Genomic DNA, 14,389 nt, shown 5'->3' with positions numbered 1-14,389 from the left:
GCCATCTCTGGGTAATTGCCTGGCTTTGTGCGTCTTCTATTGTATCAAGATTGTGAACAGCACTAATTCCCATCTCCTCAAAAGTTCAGATCTTTGGCATGGCAGCAACAACCTTGAGCACAGTCAAAAATGTTAATCTGAATGACACAGGCAATGAGGTCTTTTTGCAAAATAAAACAAAGATATTTGACAGTATTAGAAACTCCATTATGAATAAGCTTTGGATGGGTGTAGTGCTGGTGTGGATTTAAGCAGCAGCAGAAAGGCATCCTGTGCAATGAGTAAATGAGTGGTGGTGGATCTCTGAACTAACTTCTATTTTGATTGTCACATGCTGGATTTTGATCTTGTATTAAGAATCTTGCATCTGTTTTTAAAGAAGAAATAGTGTGTTGGGGTGGAGAAATGAGCAGCTACGAAAGGAATGACCAACTACAAAGGACTGCATAAGGCTTTTAGTTTGGAGACGCAAACTACGGTAACTTACTGTTAAGGAAATAGAACTTGCTTTTAAAGTGGAACCAATAAAAAGTGGGGGCTGAAGAGAGTCTGAAGGCAAGGTGGTTTCTTCCAGGTGCCAACAGCAGAATTTCCAGCTACTGCTATTTATTGCTATTGGGCCACTAACTTTCTTATTCTCAAAACCACCCAAAAGGAGTACCACCCTCACTCAAGACAACTTTGGCAGGAGGCCCTTTGGTAAAGTGTATCAGTACCACTATGTAAGATAAAAGCAGTAAGGAAAGGAGGAGCCTGAAAATCCCATTCATTTACATAGTCCGGCACATGGTTCGTTTGCATGGTTCCCAGCCTATTTAAAAGTACGCCACAGCCCTGCTAACTCACTCACACTCTCCACTTTAGCTCAACAATTTTGGTTGCTGAAAGTCTTACCTGTCCAGCAGTCTGAAAGGATCCGGAGAGATGCCTTCTTCCCAGATCATTACCTTTCTGGTGGCTTTAATTGACTTGGCCCTCGGTGGGCTCGTCTCCAATGGCTTTGTAGTTGCAGTGATAGTCATTGAATGGGCTAAATGCAAGACCCTTGCGGCTAGGGAGCAACTTATTCTATCCATGGGTACGTGCAATATCTTCTTCACACTTACTCTGACTGCATTTTTAATTAGAGACGGGTTAAAGCTTGAAACCAGCGACGGCGTAATATTTGGCGTATATTACTACTTTTTAGCCTTTGGCCTATTCTCCCGACTCTGGGTCATTGCCTGGCTCTGTGTCTTCTATTGCGTCAAGATAGTGAACAGCACACACTGCCTCTTCCTGTGGTGCAAGCTGAGGATATCGCGCCTGGTGCCCTGGCTTCTTGGGGGCTCTCTTGTCATCACGTTGCTTGTGTCCTTCATTGCAATTCAAAATGAGCAATGCAATTCTCTCATGAGCAATGCAACAGTCAACAATGCAAACATGACACAAGGGAAGACAGAGAATAAGCTTGACTGCTTTCTTGAAGACTTGCTTCTAATTGGTCATACTGTCTGTCCCTTTCTTATAGTTTTCCTTTGCTCCATCCTGGTTGTAACCTCGCTCTGTAGGCATGTCTGCCAGATGACAGGTAAAGAATCCAAATTTAGGAGCCCTCAAACAGAAGCCCACGTCAAGGCAGCTGGAACAGTGCTCTTCCTCCTGATTCTTTCCATTTTTTTTTATGTGGCAGAGACCTTGTTTATAACTGGACAAGCTGGAAAAAACATATATGCTACTTCAGTGTGTTTAACAGTTATAATATCGTATTCCCCTGTGCAGGCTGCCATCCTGGTGTCGGTGAATCCTAAGCTCAAGCAGGCAGCTGCCAGGATGCTTCCAAGAGCAAAGCCTTCATAATTCCTAGATGTTGCATTTTGTAAAAAGAGCTGGCTCAGGGGGTCCAAGCCTGGTCAAGCGTAGGGTGTGAAGTGGAGAAAGGACTGTAACACTTTGTTTGCTCTCATGTTTTCAATCAGCATTGTCCTGCTCCTATCATGGCTGCTATTTGCAATGCTGGGAAAGCCCCTCTTGGTTCCAGTCAGTGCTATCCTGCCACTGCGATTCTGATCGGGAAAAGGAAGGATTAATGGTTAAAGTCCCCTGCCCTCCTTGCCACAGTCACAACCAGCCTTCTCTCCCCACCCCCTCCGCAGGGCAGCTACTTTCTTAAAATGAAGCCTGCTACATCTCTTCAGGATCACGGGATAAGGACTCGCTGCTGAACAACTTACACCAGGCATTATTCAAGGTACAAGGCTCATCTAATACAGCAAGACAAAGCAGATGCCACTTACAGCCCCCAAATGAAATCACTCACACATTTCATCAGTTATCAACACCCAAGTCTGGAGAATGACACTTCCCTCTCACACGCCTTGGCTGTTGACTTATACATCCTCACAGACATCTCCTGATCCAAAACAGCTCTTCCCAAAGAACAACATGCCCATGACAGGGCTATGGAGATGGGGAACGCAGACGCTGTCCACAGACTTACTCTGGGAAAAGTGTTTCAGGATTAATGATGCCATCCCAAACCTCAGGGGATTGTTCACCTGCTCACCTTCCAACATGATGTCTGCCATCATCTGCCAGCACTGCCCTTTTGCTTTCTATAGAGGAGGAATGAGATACAAAATGGACAAAAATCTGATGTCAGAAATCTCAATATTCAAAAGGAAGTGGCGGAACACTGAAACCTTCTAGGTCCTAGGACACTGTGTAAATAACCTGAAAATAGCTATCCTGCAGCAAAGGAACTTCAAAAGAGACACTGAGACATGAAACCACTGAATTACAATACATCAGGAGTTTTCACCGATATCATTTGTGAACTGAACTGACACAAAGAACTCCTCACACATTCCATGTGCTTAACGGTGCCATGATATCCACATTTAAAAAAGGGTTTTGGAAATTACCACTGTTAACTATGTAATTATCCCTGGCTGAAGTTTTACACTTTTCATTTCCCTCTGACCTTGTTTTTTTTTACGATTGCCCACACCCAGACGTATATTTGTACTGGCAACTCCAGGACAACATGCATAAATGTGCTAGCCTTGAGTCTCTTCACCATTCTTATTTGTTTTTACATGATGTAAAATAAAAGCCTAATTATATCTTGTAGTATGTACCTTATTATGTCAGGAGGCAATAAACATTTTCTGATCCTGAAAAAAACCCCTGTTACTTTATTGCCTCCCTTCTTTCACCCTTATGAAACATATTCATACATTTTCAATTCCTGTGGACTATGATGAGTTAAGACTCCCACATACCCTTCCTTCCTTCCTTCCTTCCTTCCTTCCTTCCTTCCTTCCTTCCTTCCTTCCTTGAACTCCATTCAGTCTCATCTTCTTCTTTGTAAAGGACACTAAAGTCTGTCTCCATCACAGCTTCACCTCCCTCTGAGTTCCTACCATGACCTGCTCCTTCCTCAGAGCCACCTGCTCTCCCACTGGATCTCAGAAGGGGATTAATGTTTCAGTGAAGGACAAGTCTACCAATGGCTATTAACTGGACAGAATGGGTAGGCTATCACTTTTGTGGACTGTCTGTGGCTGCTAGGAACAGCTGCTTGGCTGCTACATGATGGAGTCAGAAATTTTTGATCGTATGGCACACTTATATTCTTGGTTCTTGGGTACGTTTCCAAAGACAATTCAAAGTGTTGGTGCTAACCTTTAAAGCCCTAAATGGCCTCGGTCCAGTATACCTGAAGGAGCGTCTCCACCCCAATCCTTCTCCCCGGACACTGAGGTCCAGTGCTGAGGGCCTTCTGGCAGTTCCCTCACTGCAAGAAGCCAAGTTACAGGGAACCAGGCAGAGGGCCTTCTCGGTAGTGGCACCCGCCCTGTGGAACGCCCTCCCACCAGATCTCAAAGAGAACAACAACCAAACTTTTAGAAGACATCTGAAGGCAGCCCTGTTTAGGGAAGCTTTTAATGTCTGATTTATTACTGTATTTTAATATTTGGTTGGAAGCCGCCCAGCGTGGCTGGGGAAGCCCAGCCAGATGGGCTGGGTATAAATAATAAATTATTATTATCATTATTATTATTATTATTATTATTATTATTATTGGGTTGGATCAGCCTCTGTGCATCTATGTCTCCCCACAATATTGTGTATGATAGCATTTCATGTGTGCCCCAAACACAGCATATTTATTATGTTAGTTTGCGTCCCCCTCCCTTCCCTTTATGAAGCTGCTTTTCTGATATTGAGGGGCAATTGATGCACAGAGGCAATGTCAGAATTAGATGTTTCAAAAATCAAAGGTATCATCTCTGTAAGTTACTTTCTCCCTAAGATGATATTATTATTATTATTATTATTATTATTATTATTATTATTATTAATTATTATTATTATTAAATTTGTTAGTCACATTTATCATACATCTCTATAGGATTTGAATTCTATTTGCCTGTCTTGGGGTTGTTTTGCCTTTGTATCATGCCTGCCTGCCTGCCCACACTGTAAACAGGACAGAACGTAGGTCCTGTTTTCTTACACCTGTTCATTTAATAAATTTCCTTAGAGATAGCTCAGTCAGTAGAGCATAAGGCTCTTAATCTCAGTATCGTGGGTTCAAGCCCCTCATTGGGTGAAAGATTCCTGCATCGCTGGGGGTTGATCAGAGTTTCCCAAACCTGGGTCTCCAGCTGTTTTTGAACTACAATTTCCATCTTCCCTCACCATTGGTCCTCCTAGTGAGGGATGATGGGAGTTGTGGTCCAACAACATCTGAACGGCCACAGGTTCCCCATCCCTGTAATAGTGAAATAAGTTAATGTAGAGGTAACCTAATGTCCTGCAGACAGCAGCTGTTGGTGGGATTGGGCAGTCTTGCTTTCCTCACTTCCCAAGTCCGAGGTCCATGCTTATTACTGAGAGGGAGAAGAGATGAGTAAGGCAATTCGGGTGAGGAGGTTGATGCACCCAAGCCACCGGGAGGACTACGCTGAGATCTCTGCTACCTTGCTTCCCTCTCTTGCAGCAACCTAGAGGGACCCTGAGAGGCAGTGCTGTCTTACCCCATGTTGTCAGCTCCTGCCTGAAAATATTACTGGAACCAACTTTGATCACTCAAAGCACCACATTTCTCTTAATGTGTTACGTGGCATTTCTCTTCCTCTCTCTGCCCTTTATGAAGGTTGAGATCCACAGCTCAAAGTGTGATGGAAGCACAGATGCGGTGCAAGAATTAGACATTTTACAGACCCTAATAAAAGATGCTATCCTTTGCTATTTGCATTGCTATAATTACAGCTGAGGATCAAATAGGCAAACAGATCCAGTTACCAGTGTGCTAAATTAAATACACATCTTTGCATATCCCGCTCTGGAAAACAGCAACAAGCAAATCTGTGCTTTTTAAGACACTAAAAAACCCACAATCCTATCATGATTTGCAAGTAAACCTACCAATCAGGAATGCAATCGCAGGTGCACTAACCTTAGAGAAAGGCCACTGAATATAGTAGGATTGGGCTGGACATGTCCCTCTGTTTAAAGATCCAAAAGTTTAGATCTTTGGCATGGCAACAGTGCAGTCAAAATGGTAATTGAATCACACACACAGTGAGGTCTTTTGGAAAAACTAGGCAGAAGAAACAAAACTACTGGGTAGTATTAAAAATAGGTTCTACATTATAAATATACTGGGTTCATGCAGAGCTGGAGTGGAGAATGTGCAGCAGTGCAGAATGTGCAATAGAAAAATGAGTGCAGCTAAGTCTGCTATTGTGATTGTTACACACTGCAATTTGAGCTTGCATTGATCTGTTTTTAAAAGAATAAATACTGTACTGCGGTTAAAGAAATTAGCAGCAGGCAAAGGAAAGGAAAACTTCATTGGAAATAACTGCAGATAGATTTTACTTTGGGGCATGCTGTTGAGGAAGAAGCATTTGCCTATAATCTGGGATCAAATAAAAGAAAAGGCTGCAGAGGCCTGGGAACCAGAAGCAGGAGGGTCTGAGGGCAAACAAGCCAGCTGGAATTTCCAGCTCCTCCTATTCTTTACATAAACTCTGGGCCACTGCAAAGTGGTTGCCTGTGGCAAGCTTTCTTATTCATGGGGCCAGCAAAATGGAGCAACCCCCCCCCCCCATTTATACAAAGTGGAGTGACAGATACAGTTTCTGTCCACACTACTATGCCAGATAGAGGCATATGGAAATTATGGAAATGAGCAGCTGCAGAGTCTCATTAATTTATAATTTGGTTCACAGTTCATTTGCATTGTTCCCCGGTCATTCATAAGGATGCTGCAGATGTTCTGTCTCACTTGCACACTGCATCTCAGTGCAGCAACTTTGGATCGGTGAAAGGCCACCTGGTACAGTAATCTGCAAGGATACGGAGAGATGCCTTCTCCTCAACTTATTGCCTTTCTGGCATCTCTAGCTGTCCTGGCTATCGGTGGGCTCATCTCCAATGGCTTTATTGTTGCAGTGATAGTCACTGAGTGGGCTAAAAGCAGGAAACTTGATGCTAGAGAACAACTTCTTCTGTCTCTAGGTATGTCCAATATCGGCTTCTCGGGTGTTCTGTCTCCATATTTAATTAAGTACGACTTCATCTCTGACTTTAGCAGCCCCTTAATATTACAAATATGCTACTTCATTGGAAACTTTCTCACATTCTCCCGATTCTGGCTTACTGCCTGGCTCTGCCTCTTCTATTATCTCAAGATCGTTAACAACAACTACTCCCTTTTTCTTTGGTGCAAGCTGAGGATATCACGGATAATACCTTGGCTTCTTGGGGGATCTCAAGCCATCTCCTTGCTTGTTTCCTTCTTTGCACTGCAGAATGCGTTTATTAAACCCCAGGGAAGCATTACAAACATGACGCAAGACCAGACAGAGGTTGATTTTGCTACTAATTTCAAAATCTTCTTTTTGATTACTGCTGCTGGCTGCCCGTTCCTGATAGTTTTTCCTTGCTCAATCATGGTTGTAGCCACACTCTACAGACACGTCTACAAACTGACTGGGAAAGAATCCAATATTAGGAGCCTTCAAACAGATGCTCACATGAAGGCAGCTGGGACAGTCCTCCTCCTGCTGGTGCTTTCCATTTCTTTTTACGTGGCAAAGATCTTATTTATAACTGGCTATATTAACAAAGATATAGTTGCCATTTCAGTGTGTATAACAATGATACTAATGTACTCCCCTGTGCAGGCTGCCCTCCTGGTGTTGGTGAATCCCAACCTGAAGCAGGCAGCTGCCAGGATGCTTCCCAGAAGAAAGCCTTAACCATTCTTAGGTGTTGCCTTTTGTGAAGAGCTAGCTCAGGAGCCCCAAGCCTGGTCAGGAGTAGTGTGCATGTTTTCTCCAGCACACAAACTGGAATTGACCCCTCCTATCATGCCTGCCATTTGCCATGGGAAGAAAGGGCCTATTGATGCCAACAGCAGATTTCCTCCCATTGTGGTTCTGATTGGGATGGGGGGTGATGAGTGGTTAAAGATTCCTGCCCCACCTTGCCCCAGTCACAAGCAGCCTTGCTTCCTCCCCCTAAGTCAGCTACTTCCTTTCTTAAAATGAAACATTAACATCCCTTCAGGCTCATTGGTCAAGACATCTAAGAACTGCCATAGGAGAGACCGAGATTAGAAAACAGCAAAACAAAAACAAAGGAACGTGATGTTTACAGGCACCTCCTGCTCTTGAACAGCTCTTCCCAAGAAACAACATACCTACACCAGGCATCTGTATACCAGCAGCCCCTGTGGCAGACGCAGATGCCATCTCTGTCCACAAATTCACTCTGGCAATACTATTACACAGCCTTAGAATGCTGTTCACAACATCAGGAGTTTGTTCACCTCCTCATCTTCCAATGTGATATCTGCGATCTTCTTACATGATATCCACCATCAGAAACTCCTTTCTGCATTCTACACAGGACAAACACGCCAGCCTACATGCAAAATAAGAAATGGACAGAAGTCTGACATCAGAGATTGCAATATTCAAAAAGCCTTTGGCAGAATGCTTCTATAACCTTAAAGTTGCCGTCCTACAGCAAAGGAACTTCAAAGGGACACTGCAACGTGTAACCATTGAATCACAATATATCAAGAGTTTCAGTGCTATCATTTGTGGAGTGAACTGAGCCAAATAATTTCTTGTCCATTTGCCTTGTACTTAATGGTGCCATGATATCTGCTTCATAAAAAATTGTTTTGGAAATTACCACTGTTAACCATGTAATTATCACTGTCCAAAGTTTTACATATTTTATTTCCTCTGATCTTACTTTTTACGGTCACCACCCCAACATACCCTTGCAACTCAGAATAATTGTATATACATTTTTTCTATAGGGAAAAATGTTTAGGGAAGCTTTTAATATTTTATGAACTATTGTATCTTCAGGTTTTGTTGGAAGCCACCCAGAGTGGCTAGGGAAACCCAGCCAGATGGGCGGGGTAGAAATAATAATAATAATAATAATAATTATTATTATTATTATTATTACTACTACTACTACTACTAATATTATTACTATTTTTATTTTCTGCCTTACGACTTTTCACTGTTCTTGTTTGTTACAGCATGTCAAATAAAAGTCTTATTATTTACTGATGTGCTTTATTATGCCAACAATCCATAAGCAATTTCTTATCTTGAATAATAAGCCCCTTACTTTTTGCTTCCCTTGTTTCATTTGTATAAACTCATAAGTTTTGCCATTACTGCATATTCCTGCATTTTGAATTCTCACTATGTCATGGTTTTTGCCTTTTCCAAACATTTTGCATACCAGCCTTGAAACTCTACTCACATAAAATTTAAATTCCCTCTGTTATACTTGGACCGTGTGTGTGTGTGTGTGTTTATATGTTAATAAAATATAACAAGGGTAATATGACAAAGGTCAGATTTTGACTTTAGAAATTGTTATACCAAAATCAGGTACCCTGTAAAGAAAAACAAACAAAGAAAGAAAGAAAGAAAGAAAGAACCTTGCCAGCAAGATTAAGTTCAATAGGCACACCATCCATACATTGGCTTAATGTGGATCATGAAGCCCTATTGTACCTCCTTCAATTCCCCCTTGTCTTCTTCTTCATCTACTTCTGTCCCACACTTTCCCTTCCCTATATCCAGAGTGTCCTATGAAATGGATTTAGCTTCTCCCTCCCTGGAATTCTCTGATTTCTTCCCACTTCCCCTTGGCAACTGGTTCCCTTCTCCACGATGCCCTCATCTGGGACAGATGACCAACAGTAGAATATTGCATGTCTATAGGAAGGCTAGACCTTTATAATTTCCTTTTTCATCAACCACAAGCATTTCAAACTTTGCTAGGCAATTTGGACGCCTGGAAAGCTACCCTACCACCCACTACTTGCAGATGTTGTTAAACACCAACTACCAGAAGCTTTTGTGGCTCTTTTTTGTGCATCAAATGTCTCCCCTCGACATTTTGTGTGATTGCAGCTCTTGCATGCTCAGAACACAACATATTTCTTACACCTTAGTTTGATTTCTCTCTCTCTCTCTCCCTGCCCTTTATGAAGGTTGTTATGCACATCTCATGGGCCAACAGAAGTACAGAGGCAGTGCAAGAACCAGCTGTTTCAGAAATCTAATAAAAAGTACTGTCCTTTGCCTATTTGATCTTCAGTTGCAAATACAGTGATGCAAATATAGAATGGAATTAGTTACTGCTTTGCTTAATAAAATACATATATTTCCATTTTCTGTTCTGGAAAACAGCACCAAGCAAATCTCTATGCTTTTTAAGACACTGAAGAAACCCAAACCTATCATGTTTTGACAGGTAAACTGATCAATTAGGGCTACAATCTGTGCACGCTTACTTTAGAGTAAGTCCACTAAATACAGTAGGATTAAATTCCATGGTTGCATAGGACTGGGCTGTCTGTGGCCCTTAATTTAAAAACATACTTCAGAAATTAACAACCATCTTGAGCAAAGTGATAAATGTTACTTTGAATGACACGGGCAATGAGGTCTTTTGGCTAAACTAACAGAAGAAACTAAAGCATTTTGCAGTATTACAGCTTTTTCTATGTTATGAATATACTGTGGGTCAGTGGAGAGCCGGAGTTACTGTTTATTTTATTTAACAAAATTTATGTGCCCTTGACCGTAAAAAACCCCCACAACCCTTCTAACTGGTTACAAAAATATAAACAAAAAAATTCTCAATAAAAAGTTTATGAACAAGTACAGTCGTACCTTGGTTCTGGAACGCCTTGGGAGTCAAATGTTTTGGCTCCTGAATGCCACAAACCCGGAAGTGACTGTTCCGGTTTGCAAACGTCCTTTGGAACCTGAACATCCGACACGGCTTCTGCAGCTTCCAATTGAGTGCAGGAAGCTCCTGCTGCCAATCGGAAGCCGCGCTTTGGTTGTCTAACGTTTTTGGAAGTCGAACGGACTTCCAGAACGGATTCCATTTGACAACCAAGGTACGACTGTATGTATTTAAAAGCAGTCAAAATATACTAATTAAAATCGACAGTAGCGAAAAAGAGAAAAACACATGCACAGTGTTACCTCCGGTTGCGGGCGGGATCTGTTCCGGAGGTCCGGTCGGATCCTGAGGTTTCCGCAACCTGAGGACCGCTTCTGTGCATGCACACTCAGTGAAACCCGGTAAAATACTTCCAGGTTTGCCGCGCGCTCATCCCAAAGTTTATGTAACCAGGGGTTACGTAAACGACTGTAACTTCTGTACGTCTGCACAGAACATACAGAACGTTTTAAGCAGGCACCAGAAAGAGCACAGCAAAGGCATATGTCTGATATCAATAGGCAGGGAGTTCCAGTTTAGGTGCTACCACATTAAAAGATCAATTTCTTACAGCTACTGAACAGATATTATGTGGCTTGTGTAACCGTGACAGTTCCACAGATCAAAGCCATCTTGCCAGGATACAAACAACCTTATTCCCCCTCATCCATCCCAAGTCTATATCAAGGAATCAGCCCAGGGCCCACATGGCTTCTCCTGATTCAGAACTTCTGGACAAAGAGAGCTGAGGATCAGCATACAAATCACACCTGGCCTCCAAAGTCCTAATGGCTGCTCCCAGCAATGGGGATAGAATAGTGCCCTATGATACCCCATATTGTAACCATCAGGGGTGGTCCTTCCATGTTTCAACTGCAGTATTTCCAGTTCCTCCTATTCTTTACCTGAGCAGTAAAATCTAGACCACCAACAGGGTTCTCTTGGGCAAAATTTCTTGTTCCATATAACCACCAAGATGAAGCACCAATTCAATTTATACAAAGCCATTCAATATAGTTTGTCATCAACACCGCTATACTATCTAGAAGCATCATGGAAATGGGCAGACCAAGAGTCCCATGAATTTACATAGTTTGATGCATAGTTCATTTCCATAGTTCCCAACCCATTGAGAAAGTATACTATAGACCTGCTACCTTACTTGGACCCCCCATCTCAATGCTAGTGAAAGTCTAGCAGTCTGCAAGAATCCAGAGACATGCCTTCTCTCCCAGATTATTGCGTTTCTGTAATGGGCTTGGCCCTCTCCAATGGCTTTATAGTTGTAGTGATCATCACTGAATGGGCTGAATGCAGGAACCTTGCTGTCAGCGAACAACTACGGCATTGGGTATGTCCAGTGTCTGCTATACAGGTTTCATGGTTCCATTTTTCACTAGGTAGTACTTAATGCCGCAAATGCTCTGTTTTTAAAACCTTTGTCACATTCTCTCGATTCTGGATCACAGCCTGGCTCTGCATCTTCTATTGCATCAAGATAGTGAACAGCACCCACTCCTCCTTCCTTTGGTGCAAGCAGAGGATACCAGGTTTCTTGTGGGATCTCATCTCACTGTTTCCCCCCCGTTTGCAGTGCAGAATATTTATAAAATAATCCACAGAAAAATACCAGACAATGTAACAAACGTGACAGGAAAGACAGACTGAAATTTTCAGCCCTTTCCCACCCTTACTGGTTCTGGCTGTCCCTTTCTTGTGGTTTTCCTTTGCTCCATCATGGTTGTAGCCTCACGCTTTAGGCATTTCTGCAAGATGACAGGTAAAGGATTGAATTTTCAGAGTCCCCAAACAGTAGCTCACATCAAGGCAGCTGGAAAAGTGCTGTCCCTCCTGATGCTCTCTTTTTGCCTGACAGAGACCTTGCTTACAATTGGACAGGGTAAAAAACACACCCACGTATGTTATTTTAGTGTGTGTAGCAGTGACACTAATGTAATCCCCTGTGCAGGTTGCCATCCTGGTGTTGGTTAATCCCAAACTCAAGCAGGCGGCTGCCAGGACGTTTCCAAAAACAGAGACTTAACAATTCTTAAGGACATTGACACTGGCCATACAGAGAGCATTGTGTTTAAGTTATTGGTTTGGGGTGCCCCCCCCCCCGTGTTGTTCTGTTAGGCACACAGGTTTCTTATTCCTGTGCTGAAAAATACCAATAACAAGGATTATTTAAGAAAATTCTTAGGGCCAAACTAGAGTGTAGTACCTTTCCCGGGCCTGATAATGCCATCAGCAACATAAGGGATTGATTCTCCTCTTCATGTGATATATGCCATTTGCCAGTTATGCCCTTCTGCATTTTACACAGGGTAATCTCTATGCAAAATAAGAAATGGACAAAAATCGGACATCAGAAATGGCAATATGCATTTTAACTGTCTGGTACACTGTACACTGCAATGTGAATCCACTAAATTACAATACACATCAAGAGTTTTCACTGCTATATTTGTTGACGGAACAGCAAAAGAAAATTCTTAGCACATTGTATTTATTTACCAATGCAACAATATCTGTGACATCAAAAACTGTTTTGTGAACTACAACTGCTAAATACGTAATTCTCATTGTCGGAGGTTTTGCACATTTCATTTCCCTCTAACCTCACATTTTACAATCTCCACACCCAAAATACTTATATATGTATTTGCCACTCAGGATAACATAACATGCTTAAATGTGTTAGCTTTTAAACCTATTTGTTGTTCTTTTATCTTGTCATATAAAAGTGTTATTATCTCCTGAAGTATGTGCTTTATTATGCCAATAATCAACAAACATTTTCCAATCTTGGGGGGAAAACCTGTTAATTTTTGCCCTTCCTTCTTTCATCCTTATAAAACTCATAAGCTTTGCCATTGCTGTATATTCCTACATTTAGGGTTCTCACTGTGACATAGTTGTTGTTGGTATATCAGTGTTTCCCACATATTTTGCATACCACAGTCTTGAAGCTATAATCTTATATGACATTTAATTCCCTCAGGGACCAGTTTGGTTATGTATAGCTTAGTAGATATAACAATAAAAATAAGAAGGTTGAGTTTTTTTATTTTAGCACCTATTATTCCAAGATCTGGTGTCCTGTAAATGAATAAGAACTATCCACACTGCCTTGTAGTTATAAGCAGCAATACACATTCTTAAGATGTCAGCTTTGCTACAAGAGTCAAGTTCAATTAGACAGTTGACTGTTTGCTGCAGATTTTCTGAAAAGGACCTGCATCGTGGCACAGTGGTAGAACATCTGCCCATGCAGAAGGTCCCAGCCTGAATCCTCAGCATCTTCAGATAGGGCTGGAAATGCCCGCCATCTGACATCCTGGGAAGCTGCTCTCTGTCAGCATAGACAGTACTGGGCTGCAGGGGTCAAAGGTTTGACTCTGTACAAGGCTGCTTTCAAGGCACCAGCAGCGCATCTTTTAAGAATACACTGAAAGAGGAAAGGGATTCCTGTCAGGGATGCAAAGGCTAAATCTATTCCATGGGTAGGCAAACTAAGGCCCGGGGCCCAGATCCGGCCCAATAGCCTTCTAAATCTGGCCTGCGGACGGCCTGGGAATCAGCATGTTTTTACATGAGTAGAATGTATGCTTTTATTTAAAATTCATCTCTGGGTTATTTGTGGGGCCTGCCTGGTGTTTTTACATGAGTAGAATGTGTGCTTTTATTTAAAATGCATCTCTGGATTATTTGTGGTGCATAGGAATTTGTTTTTTTGTCCCCCCCCCAAAAAAAAAATATAGTCCAGTCCCCCACAAGGTCTGAGGGACAGTGGACAGGCCCCCTGCTGAAAAAGTTTGCTGACTGCATATCTATTCTATCTGGCAATCTTCATGTGGCATGGTATGTATCTCCACAGGCTGGCTGCTTTTTAATATTTGAGATCCTTTATTTCTCAGCTGGCTGCTGACTTTCAGAGTCCGCTTCCTTAGAAAGGTAATGCATAATCCACTGTGCACTGTTCATAAAGACATCTGCTTCAGCTTCCACTCCACTTACAGCATGATTCTCTTCTGGGTACCACAACAGCCTGCAAAGGGAACAACACAAAATTATATTTTAGAAGTTCCTGTGGACTATGATGAGCGAAGACTCT

General features: G+C 42.2%; 2 protein-coding genes across 17 annotated transcripts in view; one reads left to right on the top strand and one right to left on the bottom strand.

Annotated features, from left to right (window-relative positions):
• Positions 1-1,565: 1,565 nt before the first annotated feature.
• LOC308472002 (acylamino-acid-releasing enzyme-like) overlaps positions 1,566-14,389 on the bottom strand; it is a 59,168-nt gene continuing 46,344 nt past the window's right edge. For 8 of the 16 annotated variants that reach the window (XM_080996419.1, XM_080996429.1, XM_080996421.1 and 5 more), the window contains one exon: positions 12,765-14,323. In XM_080996419.1, the coding sequence (XP_080852545.1) occupies positions 14,182-14,323 (142 nt within the window). In that variant the 3' untranslated portion in view covers positions 12,765-14,181. Of the gene's footprint in view, positions 1,697-2,545; positions 2,595-3,119; positions 3,156-7,731; positions 7,924-11,966; positions 12,039-12,496; positions 12,607-12,764; positions 14,324-14,389 lie in introns of those variants that run through there. The other 8 variants (XM_080996427.1, XR_013983233.1, XR_013983234.1 and 5 more) reach the window with 8 other exon arrangements.
• On the top strand, positions 5,600-7,679 carry LOC308472029 (taste receptor type 2 member 143-like). The gene has a single exon (XM_080996501.1). It carries the CDS (start codon positions 6,360-6,362, stop codon positions 7,254-7,256), a length of 897 nt encoding a protein of 298 aa, XP_080852627.1. The 5' UTR covers positions 5,600-6,359; the 3' UTR covers positions 7,257-7,679.

This window comes from Podarcis pityusensis, assembly GCF_964106645.2.
Source record: "Podarcis pityusensis genome assembly, chromosome: 2".
NCBI lineage: Eukaryota > Metazoa > Chordata > Lepidosauria > Squamata > Lacertidae > Podarcis > Podarcis pityusensis.
Note: the sequence above shows the minus strand (reverse complement) of the source record. Positions and strands in the feature narration are given on the sequence as shown.

What these genes read in the sequence shown, in the direction of transcription:
- LOC308472029 (XM_080996501.1), top strand. Translation starts at nt 6,360, where the DNA reads ATGCCTTCTCCTCAACTTATTGCCTTTCTGGCATCTCTAGCTGTCCTG.